Source organism: Pseudophryne corroboree, chromosome 1 (assembly GCF_028390025.1).
Source record: "Pseudophryne corroboree isolate aPseCor3 chromosome 1, aPseCor3.hap2, whole genome shotgun sequence".
Classification (NCBI taxonomy): domain Eukaryota; kingdom Metazoa; phylum Chordata; class Amphibia; order Anura; family Myobatrachidae; genus Pseudophryne; species Pseudophryne corroboree.
The window spans coordinates 660,124,082-660,140,588 of NC_086444.1; the positions used below are offsets into that span (position 1 = coordinate 660,124,082).

General features: G+C 46.6%; 1 protein-coding gene across 1 annotated transcript in view; it reads right to left on the minus strand.

Moving 5' to 3' along the window:
* TRMO (tRNA methyltransferase O) overlaps nucleotides 1-16,507 on the minus strand; it is a 104,152-nt gene that overhangs the window by 57,613 nt on the left and 30,032 nt on the right. Inside the window, exon 2 of the mRNA XM_063914666.1 lies at nucleotides 10,755-10,929. Coding sequence (XP_063770736.1) covers nucleotides 10,755-10,929 — 175 coding nt within the window. The remainder of the gene's footprint in view (nucleotides 1-10,754; nucleotides 10,930-16,507) is intronic.

The following is a 16,507-nucleotide window of genomic DNA, read 5'->3' on the forward strand; positions in this document are numbered from 1 at the left end:
CTCTTAATTCCAGAATGTTTATGTGCAGACAAGCTTCTTGGCTTGACCATTTTCCCTGGAAATTTTCCCCCTGTGTGACCGGTCCCCAGCCTCGGAGACTTGCATCCGTAGTTACCAGGACCCAGTCCTGGATCCCGAACCTGCGTCCCTCTAGGAGGTGAGAACTTTGAAGCCACCACAGGAGAGATACTCTGGTCCTGGAAGATAGGCTTATTTTCTGGTGCATGTGCAGGCGATACCCGGACCACTTGTCCAACAGGTCCCACTGAAACACCTTGGCATGGAACCTGCCAAACGGAATGGCTTCGTATGCTGCCACCATCTTCCCCAGCACCCGCGTGCATTGATAAATCGACACTCTTGCCGGTTTCAGAATCTCCTTGACCATGTTCTGGATTTCCAGAGCTTTTTCTACTGGGAGAAACACTCTGCAGTTCCGTGTCTAGGATCTTGCCCAAGAATGACAGCCGTGTTGTCGGAACCAATTGTGACTTTGGCAAATTTAGGAGCCAGCCATGTTGTTGCAGGACTGTCAGGGAGAGCGCAACGTTTCTTAGTAACTGCTCCTTTGATCTCGCCTTTATCAGGAGATCGTCCAAGTACGGGATCATTGCGACTCCCTGCTTGCGCAGGATCACCATAATTTCCGCCATTACTTTGGTGAAAACCCTCGGAGCCGTGGAAAGACCAAAACGGCAACGTCTGAAACTGGTTATGACAATCCTGAACAGCAAACCTCAGGAAAGCTTGATGTGGAGGATATATTGGGACATGCAAGTAGGCATCTTTTATGTCGACTGACGCCATAAAATCCCCCCCTTCCAGACTGGAGATTACTGCTCGGAGAGATTCCATCTTGATTTTTTTTTTTTCCAGAAATTAAGGGATTTTAGGCTCAGAATCGGTCTGACCGAGCCATCCGGCTTCGGGACCACGAACAGGCTTGAATAAAAACTAGGGGACCGTGACAATAACTTCTGTAGACACAGCTTTTGTATCGCAGCGCATACTACCTCCCTTTCCGGAAGTGAAGCTGGTAAGTCCGATTTGAAAAATCGGTAAGGGGGCACGTCTTGAAACTCCAGTTTGTATCCTTGGACCACTATTTCTAGCACCCAAGGCTCCAGGGTTGAACGAGCCCAGACCTGACTGAAGAGTTGAAGACGTGCCCCCACTGGTGCGGACTCCAGCAGTGGAGCCCCAGCATCATGCGGTGGATTTGGCAGCAGCCGAGGAGAACTTCTGTTCTTGGGAGCTTGCCACAGCCGGTGACTTTTTCCTCTTCCCCTACCTCTAGCAGCAAGGAAGGAGGACCCTCGTCCTTTTTTGAATTTATTAGACCGAAAGGACTGCATCTGATAAAGAGGCGTTTTCTTTTGTTGTGCAGGGACATACGGTAGAAAAGATGACTTACCCGCGATAGCTGTAGATACCAGGTCCGCGAGGCCCTCACCAAACAAAACACCACCTTTATACGGCAGAGCCTCCATAGCCCTGCTAGAGTCCGCATCACCATTCCATTGATGAGTCCATAACGCTCTCTAGCCAAGATTGCCATGGCATTGGCCCTTGATCCCAAGAGACCAATATCTCTCGCAGCCTCCCTTAGATAGACTGCAGCATCCCTGATATAACCCAGTGTCAAAAGAATGCTATCCCTATCCAGTGTGTCCAAGTCAGATGATAAGTTCTGCCCACTTTTCAATTGCACTACTCACCCATGCCGATGCTACGGCAGGTCTGAGCAGCGTACCCGTAGTGGCGTAAATAGATTTCAAAGTAGTTTCCTGCTTACGATCCGCAGGATCCTTTAGGGCCGCCGTGTCAGGGGACGGAAGCACCACCTTCTTGGACAGCCGTGCTAGACCCTTGTCCACATTGGGGGTTGACTCCCACTTATTCCTATCCTCAGGAGGGGAACGGGTATGCCATAATAATTCTCTTGGGAATCAGCAACTTTTTGTCAGGATTTTCCCAAGCCTTTTCAAAAAGAGTGTTCAGTTCATGAGAGGGAGGAAACGTTACCGGAGGCTTCTTTCCTTTAAACATACAGACCCTTGTCTCAGGAACAGCAGGGTCTTCCGTGATATGCAACACTTCTTTTATTGCCACAATCATGTACTGAATGCTCTTAGCCAGTTTAGGATTCAACCTGGCATCACCATAGTCGACACTGGAATCCGAATCCGTGTCGGTATCTGTGTCTGCTATTTGGGTAAACAGCCGTTTCTGTGACCCTGAGGAAGACTGCATTTGGGATAAAGCATCTTCCATGGATTGTCTCCATGTTTGGTTCTGAGCCTCAGATTTATCCAATCTCTTATTTAATAAAGCCACATTTGCATTCAAGGCACTCAACATATTTACCCAATCAGCAGTTGGCGGTGCCGACAGATTCACTCCCCCACACTGTTCTGTCCCCACACCAGCCTCCTCCTGGGAAGAGCCTTCAGCCTCAGACATGTCGACACTCGTACCGACACCACTATCACACCGGCTATAGGGGCAGACCCACAATAAGGCCTATCAGAGAAAACACAGAGGGAGTTTGCCAGCCCAACCCGGTCTGAAAGCATATAATAATGCCCCAGACCTGTCAGCGCTGTTTAAAATAATAATCAACACCAAAATTTGCTGTGCCCCCCCCCCCCCCCCCCCCCCCTGTTTAGCACCCTGTTACTTGTGACAGAAGTGTAGGAGGCCAGGACCAGCGTCTCTGCATCACAGTGGAGAGAAAATGGCGCTGAGTACAGCTGGGAGGACAAAGCCCCCGCCCCCTTCATGGCGTGCTTATGTCCCGCTGTTTTTTTTTAAATACTGTCGGGGGTCTGTATACAGTGCCTAAGCACTGTATACTACTTTTGCCAGGCTGAATGTGATGTATTATTGCTGCCCCGGGCACCCCCCCTGCACCCTGCACCCATGTAGTGCCGCTTGTGTGTGGGAAGCAATGGCTAGCAGCGCGACAGCTGCGCGGTACCTCCGTGACTGAAGTCTTCTGCCATTTGTAATGAAGTCTTCTTTGCTTTGGTTACTCACCCGGCTTCTTTCTTCTGGCTCTGTGAGGGGGACGACGGCGCGGCTCCGGGAACGAGCAGTTAGGCTATACCAAGTGATCAGACCCTCTGGAGCTAATGGTGTCCAGTAGCCTAAGAAGCAGAGCCTTTAACTCACAGAAGTAGGTCTGCTTCTCTCCCCTCAGTCCCACGATGCAGGGAGCCTGTTGCCAGCAGGTCTCCCTGAAAATAAAAAACCTAAATAAAGTATTTTTCAGAGATACTCAGGAGAGCTCCCCTGTTGTATGTCCAGTCTCTCTGGGCACAGAATCTAACTGAGGTCTGGAGGAGGGGCATAGAGGGAGGAGCCAGTTCACACCCATTTAAAGTCTTAAAGTGCCCATGTCTCCTGCGGATCTCGTCTATACCCCATGGTACTTTTGGAGTCCCCAGCATCCTCTAGGTCAAGCAACAGCTATCGGCTTGTCAATCCTTACTGACCAACCAGCACTTCTTCAATATTAAAACCTAAAATCCTAGATAGCAACCTATTGTTTTCCACAAAATAAGAAAAAATAAGAATTTACTTACCGATAATTCTATTTCTCGGAGTCCGTAGTGGATGCTGGGGTTCCTGAAAGGACCATGGGGAATAGCGGCTCCGCAGGAGACAGGGCACAAAAAGTAAAGCTTTAGGATCAGGTGGTGTGCACTGGCTCCTCCCCCTATGACCCTCCTCCAAGCCAGTTAGGTACTGTGCCCGGACGAGCGTACACAATAAGGGAGGAATTTTGAATCCCGGGTAAGACTCATACCAGCCACACCAATCACACCGTACAACTTGTGATCTAAACCCAGTTAACAGTATGATAACAGCGGAGCCTCCGAAAAGATGGCTCACAACAATAATAACCCGATTTTTGTAACTATGTACAAGTATTGCAGATAATCCGCACTTGGGATGGGCGCCCAGCATCCACTACGGACTCCGAGAAATAGAATTATCGGTAAGTAAATTCTTATTTTCTCTATCGTCCTAGTGGATGCTGGGGTTCCTGAAAGGACCATGGGGATTATACCAAAGCTCCCAAACGGGCGGGAGAGTGCGGATGACTCTGCAGCACCGAATGAGAGAACTCCAGGTCCTCTTTTGCCAGGATATCAAATTTGTAGAATTTTACAAACGTGTTCTCCCCTGACCACGTAGCTGCTCGGCAGAGTTGTAATGCCGAGACCTCTCGGGCAGCCGCCCAAGATGAGCCCACCTTCCTTGTGGAATGGGCCTTAACCGATTTAGACTGTGACAGGCCTGCCTCAGAATGTGCAAGTTGAATTGTGTTACAAATCCAACGAGCAATCGCCTGCTTAGAAGCAGGCGCACCCAACTTGTTGGGTGCATACAGTATAAACAGCGAGTCAGATTTTCTGACTCCAGCTGTCCTGGAACATATTTTCAGGGCCCTGACAACTCCTAGCAACTTGGAGTCCTCCAAGTCCCTAGTAGGTGCAAGGCACCACAATAAGCTGGTTCAGGTGAAACACTGACACCACCTTAGGGAGAGAACTGGGGACGAGTCCGCAGCTCTGCCCTGTCCGAATGGACAAACAGATATGGGCTTTTTTGAGAAAAAACCACCAATTTGACACTCGCCTGGTCCAGGCCAGGGCCAAGAGCATGGTCACTTTTTATGTGAGATGCTTCAAATCCACATATTTGACTGGTTTTAAACCAATGTGATTTGAGGAATCCCAGAACTACGTTGAGATCCCACAGTGCCACTGGAGGCACAAAAAAGGGGTTTGTATATGCAATACTCCCTTGACAAACTTCTGGACTTCAGGAACTGAAGCCAATTCTTTCTGGAAGAAAATTTACAGGGCCGAATTTGAACCTTAATGGACCCCAATTTGAGGCCCATAGACACTCCTGTTTTCAGGAAATGCAGGAAACGACCGAGTTGAAATTTCTTTGTGGGCCTTCCTGGCCTCACACCACGCAACATATTTTCGCCACACGTGGTGATAATGTTGTGCGGTCACCTCCTTTCTGGCTTTGACCAGGGTAGGAATGACCTCTTCCGGAATGCCTTTTTTCCCTTAGGATCCGGCTTTCCATCGCCATGCCGACAAACGCAGCTGCGGTAAGTCTTGGAACAGACATGGTACTTGCTGAAGCAAGTCCCTTCTTAGCGGCAGAGGCCATAAGACCTCTGTAAGCATCTCTTGAAGTTCCGGGTACCAAGTCCTTCTTGGCCAATCCGGAGCCATGAGTATAGTTCTTACTCCTCTACGTCTTATAATTCTCAGCACCTTGGGTATGAGAAGCAGAGGAGGGAACACATACACCGACTGGTACACCCACGGTGTTACCAGAACGTCCACATCTATTGCCTGAGGGTCTCTTGACCTGGCGCAATACCTGTCCCGTTTTTTGTTCAGACGGGACGCCATCATGTCCACCTTTGGTATTTCCCAACGGTTTACAATCATGTGGAAAAAACTTCTCAATGAAGTTTCCACTCTCCCGGGTGGAGGTCGTGCTGAGGAAGTCTGCTTCCCAGTTTCCATTCCCGGGATGAAAAACTGCTGACTGTGTTATCACATGATTTTCCGCCCAGCGAAAAGTCCTTGCAGTTTCTGCCATTGCCCTCCTGCTTCTTGTGTCGCCCTGTCTGTTTACGTGGGCGACTGCCGTGATGTTTTTCCCACTGGATCAATACCGGCTGACCTTGAAGCAGAGGTCTTGCTAAGCTTAGAGCATTATAAATTTACCCTTAGCTCCAGTATATTTATGTGGAGAAAAGTCTCCATACTTGATCACACTCCCTGGAAATTTTTTCCTTGTGTGACTGCTCCCCAGCCTCTCAGGCTGGGCTCCGTGGTTACCAGCATCCAATCCTGAATGCCGAATCTGCTGCCCTCTAGAAGATGAGCACTCTATAACCACCACAGGAGAGACACCCTTGGATATTGGGTTATCCGCTGATGCATCTGAAGATGCGATCCGGACCATTTGTCCAGCAGATCCCACTGAAAAGTTCTTACGTGAAATCTGCCGAATGGAATTGCTTCGTAGGAAGCCACCATTTTTACCAGGACCCTTGTGCAATGATGCACTGTTTTTAGGAGGTTCCTGACTTGCTCGGATAACTCCCTGGCTTTCTCTTCCGGGAGAAACACCTTTTTCTGGACTGTGTCCAGAATCATCCCTAGGCACAGCAGACGTGTCGTCGGGATCAGCTGCGATTTTGGAATATTTAGAATCCACCCGTGCTGATTGTAGCAGTATCCGAGATAGTGCTACTCCGACCTCCAACTGTTCCCTGGACTATGCCCCTATCAGGAGATCGTCCAAGTAAGGGATAATTAAGACGCCTTTTCTTCGAAGAAGAATCATCAATTCGGCCATTACCTTGGTAAAGACCCCAGGGTGCCGTGGACAATCCAAACGGCAGCGTCTGAAACTGATAGTGACAGTTCTGCACTACGAACCTGAGGTACCCTTAGTGAGAAGGGCAAATTTTGGGACATAGAGGTAAGCATCCCTGATGTCCCGGGACACTATATAGTCCCCTTATTCCTGGTTCGTTATCACTGCTCTGAGTGACTTCATCTTAATTTGAACCTTTGTAAGTGTTCAAAAAAAAATTTTTAGAATAAGTCTCACCTAGCCTTCTGGCTTCAGTACCACAATATAGTGTGGAATAATACCCCTTTTCTGTAGTAGGAGGGGTAATTTAATTATCACCTGCTGGGAATACAGCTTGTGAATTTTTTCCCATACTACCTCCTTGTCGGAGGGAGACTTGGTAAAGCAGACTTCAGGAGCCTGCGAAGGGGAAACGTCTCGACATTCCCATCTGTACCCCCGGGATACTACTTGTAGGATCCAGGGGTCCTGTACGGTCTTGTCAGACGCGGTGGAACGCTTCTGTTCCTGGGAATGGGCTGCCTGCTGCAGTCTTCTTCCCTTTCCTCTATCCCTGGGCAGATATGATCTTATAGGGACGAGAGGACTGAGGCTGAAAAGACGGTGTCTTTTTCTGCAAAGATGTGACTTAGGGTAAAAAACGGTGGATTTTCCAGCAGTTGCCGTGACCACCAGGTCCGATGGACCGACCCCAAACAAGTCCTCTTCCTGTATACGGCCATACTGTGCCGTTTGGAATCTGCATCACCTGACCACTGTCGTGTCCATAACATCTTCTGGCAGTTATGGACATCGCGTTTATTCATGATGCCAGAGTGCAAATATCCCTCTGTGCATCTCGCATATATAGAAATGCTCTATAGTCAATAAAATACTGTCCCTGTCAAGGGTATCAATATTTTTAGTCAGGGAATCCGACCAAGCCACCCTAGCTCTGCACATCCAGGCTGAGGCGATCGCTGGCCGCAGTATAACACCAGTATGTGTGTATATACTTTTTATTATATTTTCCAGCCTTGTCAGCTGGTCCTTGAGGACGGCCCTATCTATAGACGGTACCGCCACTTGTTTTGATAAGCGTGTGAGCGCCTTATCCACCTTAAAGGGTGTTTCCCAACGCGCCCTAACTTCTGGCGGGAAAGGGTATACCGCCCATAATTTTCTATCGGGGGGAACCCACGCATCATCACACACTTTATTTAATTTATCTGATTCAGGAAAAACTATGGTAGTTTTTTCACATCCCACATAATACCCTCTTTTGTGGTACTTGTAGTATCAGAAATACGTAACACCTCCTTCATTGCCTTTAACGTGTGGCCCTAATAAGGAATACGTTTGTTTATTCACCGTCGACACTGGATTCAGTGTCCCTGTCTGTGTCTGTGTCGACCGACTAAAGTAAACGGGCGTTTTAAAACCCTTGACGGTGTTTTTGAGACGTCTGGACCGTACTAATTGTTTGTCGGCCGTCTCATGTCGTCAACCGACCTTGCAGCGTGTTGACATTATCACGTATTTTCCTAAATAAGCCATCCATTCCGGTGTCGACTCCCTAGAGAGTGACATCACCATTACAGGCAATTGCTCCGCCTCCTCACCAACATCGTCCTCCTACCTGTCGACACACACGTACCGACACACAGCACACACACAGGGAATGCTCTGATAGAGGACAGGACCCACTAGCCCTTTGGAGAGACAGAGGGAGAGTTTGCCAGCACACACCAAAACGCTATAATTATATAGGGACAACCTTATATAAGTGTTTTCCCTTATAGCATCTTAATATATATATAAGCATATCGCCAAATTAGTGCCCCCCCTCTCTGTTTTAACCCTGTTTCTGTAGTGCAGTGCAGGGGAGAGCCTGGGAGCCTTCCCTCCAGCCTTTCTGTGAGGGAAAATGGCGCTGTGTGCTGAGGAGATAGGCCCCGCCCCTTTTTCGGCGGCCTCGTCTCCCGCTCTTAACGGATTCTGGCAGGGGTTAAATATCTCCATATAGCCTCCGGAGGCTATATGTGAGGTATTTTTAGCCAAATTAGGTATTCATTTGCCTCCCAGGGCGCCCCCCTCCCAGCGCCCTGCACCCTCAGTGACTGCCGTGTGAAGTGTGCTGAGAGGAAAATGGCGCACAGCTGCAGTGCTGTGCGCTACCTTTAGAAGACTGAGGAGTCTTCTGCCGCCGATTCTGGACCTCTTCTTACTTCAGCATCTGCAAGGGGGCCGGCGGCAAGGCTCCGGTGACCATCCAGGCTGTACCTGTGATCGTCCCTCTGGAGCTGATGTCCAGTAGCCAAGAAGCCAATCCATCCTGCACGCAGGTGAGTTCACTTCTTCTCCCCTAAGTCCCTCGTTGCAGTGATCCTGTTGCCAGCAGGACTCACTGTAAAATAAAAAACCTAAGCTAAACTTTCCTAAGCAGCTCTTTAGGAGAGCCACCTAGATTGCACCCTTCTCGGCCGGGCACAAAAATCTAACTGGCTTGGAGGAGGGTCATAGGGGGAGGAGCCAGTGCACACCACCTGATCCTAAAGCTTTACTTTTTGTGCCCTGTCTCCTGCGGAGCCGCTATTCCCCATGGTCCTTTCAGGAACCCCAGCATCCACTAGGACGATAGAGAAATAATAAATATGTACATATGTAAAAAAATAATAATACAGGTAATATCTTTATGTTTTCTGTATGTGAAGCTACAGCTCCTTATAGGATTCAGCCACAACAAAAAATCCACCTAGGAAGAATAAAAAAACAAGAAGAGACTGCAAGATATAGCATGTTAAGAGTAATTAGAAGCTGAATATTACTACTCTTCATGCATTTGTTAAGAGCTTGACATGCTTCAAAAAGTACGTGCATGTGCAGAACGGGTCCGGCGATCGCATCGTAGAAATGCAAACACCTCTGCCTGATTCACAGGCAGAGGCATTCGGGGGAGGGGCGTTTTCCGGGAGTGGCGAGGCCAAGCACTGCCTTGCAAAATGCCGTTTTCTTGGCCTCGCAATCCACCCTGCACCGGTAAGCCTGAGTAAAGCTCAATTTTTTATTTATTTTTTAGTCTACATTAGAAAAACCATAGTTTGTTAGAGGAGTCTCCATTTTTACCAGCACGAGAGGATTCAGTGAAAACTGGCTACAATAGGGCTTATTCAGGTAGGTCCATTTTACAAACATATCTAATACTGTTAACAGAATTAGATGTCCAGAAACAACTCAATGAAACAGTACATAGCACTCACAATGACCGCTATAATACTCTGACCAGAGTGTGTGGGAATATATCTGACTGTTCTTGACACATGCTCCAAATCCTCCAGTCAGGGCCAGTGACGGGGAAGGGGGAGTCAAAGGGGACACCTGTACCGAGCCCCCAAGGATCAAAGGGGCCCCAAGTATACGCCACTTATTGTGCCCGGCAGGGATAGGGCAGCGAACTAGGTGGTATGGGTGCAGTCTCATAGTGACAAGAGCTCTGTTACAGGCAGTTACAGGAGATGGCAGCAACTCCGCTGGCCAGGATTCCTGTGCTCTGCGCCGGCCTTTTCTGGTGGGGTGTAAGGGACGATGGTACCTGCTGTGCAGTGTTCAGGCCTGTATACTGGGGAGTGCAGAGTGTATCTCTCCGTGGGGTAAGGTGAGGGGATACAGGGTTTTGGAATGGGGTGGAGGAGCTGGGAATGCAGCATGGAGTCATTGGAGAGAGACAGACTGGGGTGTGTGGGAGGAAGGAGAGAGGGAGCTACAGACTGAATATTTTTCGTCAAAGAACATTGAAACGTTGACACAAGACACCGTGTGGTCTGTTTCTTTCATATTGGGCCATGAGTGCCGCCGACCGGGTAGCTATACTGTGCAACAACATGACAGTTAGCAGCAGGACGCTGTTACATGCTGGCCAGTCAATGTTTCACTTTAATGATAAAATTTCGTCAGATAAAATGAAATGTTGACTGACCAGCTGTGTTATACAAAGTCCCATGAGTTCTGCATACTTATCCATCGCACATTATATTATATATTATATAATCTGAGGGTTCCCCAGAGATATCACTGTACTGGGCCTCAAGATTTCTGTTGCCAGCTCTGCCTCCAGTCAGGTCTTACAGGTGTCAGAATATTAAACACATCACATTTTCTGCCTGCTGCATTAAAACAGCAGGCAGAACTAAGGGACCGGTGGTGCTACACCGTTCTGGGCAGTTAGGAAGCAGATAATGCACCATTGCACCTAATATTACTGAAAGAAAAAGAAAAAATTAAAAAAAAAAAAAACATTTAAATAAGATGAAATTCAAAAAAAAAAATAAAAAAAAAATTTGATAACTCACCATATATGAGAGAAATGTTGCAGGTCCATTACGGAATGCTCTGGATTATTAAAAACAGTTTTGCTTATTCTTAAGCAGCCACGAGACAAACTGCAAATAGAGGGTTGTCTAGGTGTACCATTTTTAGCTGTGAAACAGGATTCAATGTATCCAATTGGCTGGGTTAGAATACAACCTGTTTAAAATAAACCAAGAATATTATTATAAAGATTATAATGCAAATGTTTTCCTACATGTTGCCATTTTATGAATACAATTTTTTCCAAAGAGCTTGGCTGCATATAGGCATAACACTGAGCTGTACACATGGCTGATTCATGTTTGTAAGAAAAAAAAAAAAGTAACTGTGCCTGAAACAAACCATGTTGCCATGCAGGGGGAGCAAATACATTTATATAATTTTCTGTACAGGATAAATACTGGCTGCTTTTCAATGTAGCCCAAAAATAATAGTTATGGTAGACTCTATTTAGTCCACAGTATCCACAGGATAAACATTGGGATATGAGGTAGCGACAGCAGATTGGCACCAATGATCAAAGCTATTGGCCTCCCAGAATGCAATGGGCCAGTCCCCTATATCCCTGCCTCAGGCAATTCAGTTGTTTTCCAAGGCTCAAGGCAGGAGCATCACAGAGAGCCCTAATCAGGCGAGAAGAACACACATGCACGCCCTTCTGTACAAGAAGGAAGAGGTTAGTAGGTGAAAAGATCCTCAAATCAGGTGCGTCAGGGTGGGATCCCTGTAGATACTGTGGTTATCAACGGTAAATCTACCATAACTATTATTTCTCCTGCAGGGTCTACAGGTTATCCACAGGATACACCTTGGGATGTCCCAAAGCAAATTTAGTGTGTGTGGGGGGGACGCTCCTGACAGTACAGGAGAATCCTTTGCCCGAATTCAACGTCCTGAGAGACAAAGGTATCAAAGGCATAATATCTAATGAATGTGTTAATGGAAGACCATGTGGCTGCCTTACATATCTGTTCAGCTGAAGCACCACGCTGTGCTGCCCATGATGGACCTACCTTACGAGTAGAGTTAACATTAGCCGGAATATGGAGATCAGCTTGAGAATATGCTTCTGAAATAGTTATCCGCCAGTGTCTCCTTGTCAGCAGGCCATCCTCTCTTGTGAAATCCATAGAGAACAAAGAAAGTGTCTGTCTTTCTAATGGCACTGGTATGATCCACGTAGATCCTTAAGGCACGGACTACGTCCAACGATGCATCTCCAGCAGAAAGGTCCGGCCCTTGGAAGGTTGGGACTACAATTTCTTTGTTAAGGTGGAATTTGGACACTACCTTAGGAAGATACCCAGATTTGGTTCTGAGAACCGCTCTATCTGGATGAAAAATCAGAAAAGGAGGGCGACATATTAATGCTCCTAAATCTGAAACTCTTCTAGCTGAAGCAACAGCCAGCACAAAGAGAACTTTAGCTGTCAGTCATTTAAGATCCACTTGCTTTAGTGGTTCAAATGGAGCAACTTGAAGCGCCTTTAGGACTAAACTTAAATCCCAAGGCACTGCAGGAGGAACAAAAGGTTGGATGTGAAGCATTCCCTGAAAGAAAGTGCGCACATCCTGTAGGTTAGCAATTTTCTTTTGAAACCAGTCAATGCTGACACCTGCACTCTCAAGGAAGCCACCCATAGACCTTTGTCCATTCCTGCCTGAAGGAATGCTAAGACTCTGGAAACTCTGAAAGACCTAGGGTCAAATTTACGGTCACCACACCATTTAATATAGGCTCGCCATATTCGGTGATAAATGCGAGCCGAGGATGGTTTCCTTGCTCTGAGAATTGTTTGAATTACCTGTTGTGAGAATCCTCTTGCTTTCAGGATGGAAGTCACAAGAGCCACGCCGTCAAAGACAGTCTATCCAGATACTTGTAATAGCAAGGACACTGAGACAGTAGATCTGGATGTTGAGGGAGTAGGAATGGAACATCCATCGACAGCCTCTGCAGTGTACCAATGTCTTCTGGACCATGCCGGTGGCATCATGGTGCCCTTTCCTTGTTTTGCCTTTCGCATCACCCTGGGTAACAGGGCGATCGATGGAAACGCATAGGCCAGATGAAAGTCCCATCTCACTGACAGGGCATCCACAAAGGTCGCTCTGGGATCCTTTGTTCTTGACCCGTATGCAGGAACTTTGTTGTTCTGATGGGACGCCATGAGATCTATCTCTGGTAACCCCCACTTGTCTACCAGAGTCTTGAAGACCTCAGGGTGTAAAGCCCATTCATTTGCATGAATGGCGTGTCGACTGAGAAAATCGGCTTCCCAGTTTAGGACTCCTGGAATGAATACTACGGACAAGGCTGGATGATGAAGCTCTGCCCACCTTAACGTGTGGTTTACCTCCTTCATTGCTTTTTAGTTGCGAGTTCATCCCTGATGATTGAGGTACGCTACTGCCGTTGCATTGTCCGAGCGAACTTGAACTGGTTTCCCCTAGAGGATGTCCTTTGCCTGAATGAGTGCCATATATTTGGCCTGAAGTTTCAATATATTTATTAGCAGACAACTTTCTTCCTTGGTCCACTGCCCCTGGAAGCAACTCCTTCCTCACACTGCTCCCCAGCTCTAAAGACTGGCTGGCATCCATTGTCAGAACTTCCCAATCCGATATCCAGAAGGGTCTCCCTTTGTCCAGATGGGATGTCTGCATCCACCAGGCTAATGACCTCCTTACTTCCAGAGGAAGGACCATAGTCTGTGTTTTCATTGTCTGATGTAACCCATTCCATGGAAAGGATCAGACATTGTAGAGACCTCGAATGGAATGGAGCATAGCCCACCATGTTGAATGTCGACACCATAGATCCCATCACACGCATTGCTGCGTGAATGGATACCCTTTGACCGTGTAGCAGCTCCTGGATCCTCAACTGAAATTTGGATATTTTGTTCAGAGATAAAATGACTCTTTGAAGACGCGAATCAACACAGCCCCCAAGTGAGTCATACGTTGTGACGGAATCAGGGACGATTTTGCCCAATTTATGAGCTAACCGTGTCTCTGCAAACAAGCTATTGTCTGCTGCAGATGACACTGAAGCAATTCCTGAGACTGTGCCAGGATTAATAAATCGTCGAGTTATGGAAAAATTCTTATCCCCTGTTGATGGAGATAAGCTGCCATTACAACCATCATTTTGGTGAACACTCTGGGAGCTTTGGCCAGGCCAAATGATAGGGCCTGAAACTGAAAGTGTTGCTGGAGGATAGCAAACCGGAGATAGCACTGACAGGACAGTGCTAGAGGAACATGTAGGTAAGCATCCTGAAAATCCAGGGAAACCATAAAATCCTCCGGCTCCATGGCCAAAATAATGGAACGTAAAGTCTCCATTTGAAACCAAGGCATACAAACGTACTTGTTTAGCACTTTGAGATTGAGTATGGGCTGGAACGACTCATTTGGCTTCTGAACCAGAAACAGTTTGGAATAAAAACCTGGTCCTCGCAGCGCAGTAGGAACTGGAATTGTCACTCCTGACTGAAACAACTTCTGAACTGTATCTTGCAAAGTCCTGGCCTTCATTTACACTGAAGACGGGCTGGTACAAAAACAAAAAAAACAACTACCTTTGAGGAGGGTGTTTCTTGAAGGCAAACGCATAACCGTGAGATACCGCTTCTTGCACCCAGGCATCTGTGGTGGACTGCTGCCAGATCTGTGAAAAATGAAGAAGTTAGCCTCCCACCCTGGGATCCCCCAGGTGGAGGCCCGCACCATCAAGCTGATGGCTTCAATTCTGCTTTGGAAGCTGGCCCTCTGGTAGCGCAGTGCTTTTTAGTCTTACCAGACTTGTCAGATTGAGACTGTTTGCCATAACCCTTTCCTTTTGCTTTTCCGAAAAGCTGGAAATCTAGGCTTGGATTTGTATGCGGAAGGAAACTTCACTTTCTTGGAGTCTGCTTCTGATTCCAAAATACTGTTTCATTCTTTACCAAAAGAATATCTCCAGTAAAAGGCAGGACTCTAGAACCTTCTTAGATTCTGAGTCAGCTTTCCATGTACGTAGAGCTGCTACTGCTGAAGCTGATGCTTGAGAGGCAATTGTACCCATATCCAAGGCTGCTTCTTCCATAAAAATAACCGCCTGTTTAATATGTGCAATATGGGATTTTTGCTCTCTAAATTCCAATGAAAGATCATCCTCCAATGCATCAGCCCAGGCTGCCACTGCTTTTGCTATCCAGGTGTGTTTTTTTTTTTTTAAATCTACTTTCATATCTGTGACATAATTTAATGATGTTGAAGGCAGAGGTAATGTAGATTTGTGTACCAATCGAATGACACAGCGTATCTACTTTGGGAGCAACCTCCCTTTTCAAACAGTCCCCAGCTGGAAGAGGATAATTGGAATTCCATTTCTTTGGAATTCTAAACTTCTTACTGGGTGTAACCCAAGCCCCTTGCATAATTTCCGTCAGCTGTTCTGACCCAGGAAGTTTAGTCCCAACTGTTTTGGGACATTTAAACACAGGTGCCTTAGATTTTAACAAAGGCTCTGCTGCTTCCTCTAAGGACAGAATGGCTTTCATAGCACTAATTAGCTCAGGTATGTCCAGCTGAGGCCTTCATCCTCGTCTCTGTATGCAGACCCGGAGTGCGATGAGTCCTCATCCTCCGACGAGTCCTCATCTGAAACATTTGTAGACTGTGAAGATGTTGTTTCAGGTCTATGTGATTTACTTACCACCGGCCTTTCAGCCTATTTTTGTTGAGAGGCTGCAGATTCCTGTACTGGATGTGATAAACCACAGGGGTAATGTTACATGTAAGGGTTGATAAGGTAACCTATCCCTGGTATAGGAGCTGGCATTATCCGCTCAGCTATACTGGATAATGTCTGTGCAAAAGTAGCTCATGGGGGTTCAACTTGAACCCGTGTCTGCTCGGATTATTCAGGAGGCTTTGGTGAAAGCTAAAACAATTTGCACATAATCCATTTTGAACCAGACACTGAGAAATTAACACAGCTTTGCAAGACAAACATGAAATGAGCGTTGGTGCTGCTGTGGAGAGAGAGTGTACCCTCCTCACCCTTGCCTCTCTTAGACATGATAAATAAATCACACACATGTAATTACACAATTTGTGACTGAACTCATTTTTAAATTTGTTAAAGTGACATACAATCCGATCCCTCTCTGCCTTGCACCAGCATTGAGGATCGGAATACACAGAAACTGACAGAATTATAGTAAAGTCTGCAATCACACTAGCAATCACTCACAGGTTATACATTAGTATAATAAGCAATATGAGCACATAATCAACTAGATACATTTTAAGTATGTAGGAGAAACATATTACTGCATTACCTTATATAGGAGATTAAACGTATTCAGTCTCACAGCAAAAGAAACAGCAGCAACAGTTTACAGACTCATATGCATCAGGCACTTATCGAACTAGTCGTACTCAAAGGTAGATAGACTTAGTGTTGTATCACCCGGCTCAGCAGATTAGTATGATAAGCAGATTAGTATAATAAGCAATATGAGCACATAATCAACTAGATACATTTTAAGTATGTAGGAGAAACATATTACTGCATTACCTTATATAGGAGATTAAACGTATTCAGTCTCACAGCAAAAGAAACAGCAGCAACAGTTTACAGACTCATATGCATCAGGCACTTATCGAACTAGTCGTACTCAAAGGTAGATAGACTTAGTGTTGTATCACCCGGCTCAGCAGATTAGTATAATAAGCAGAT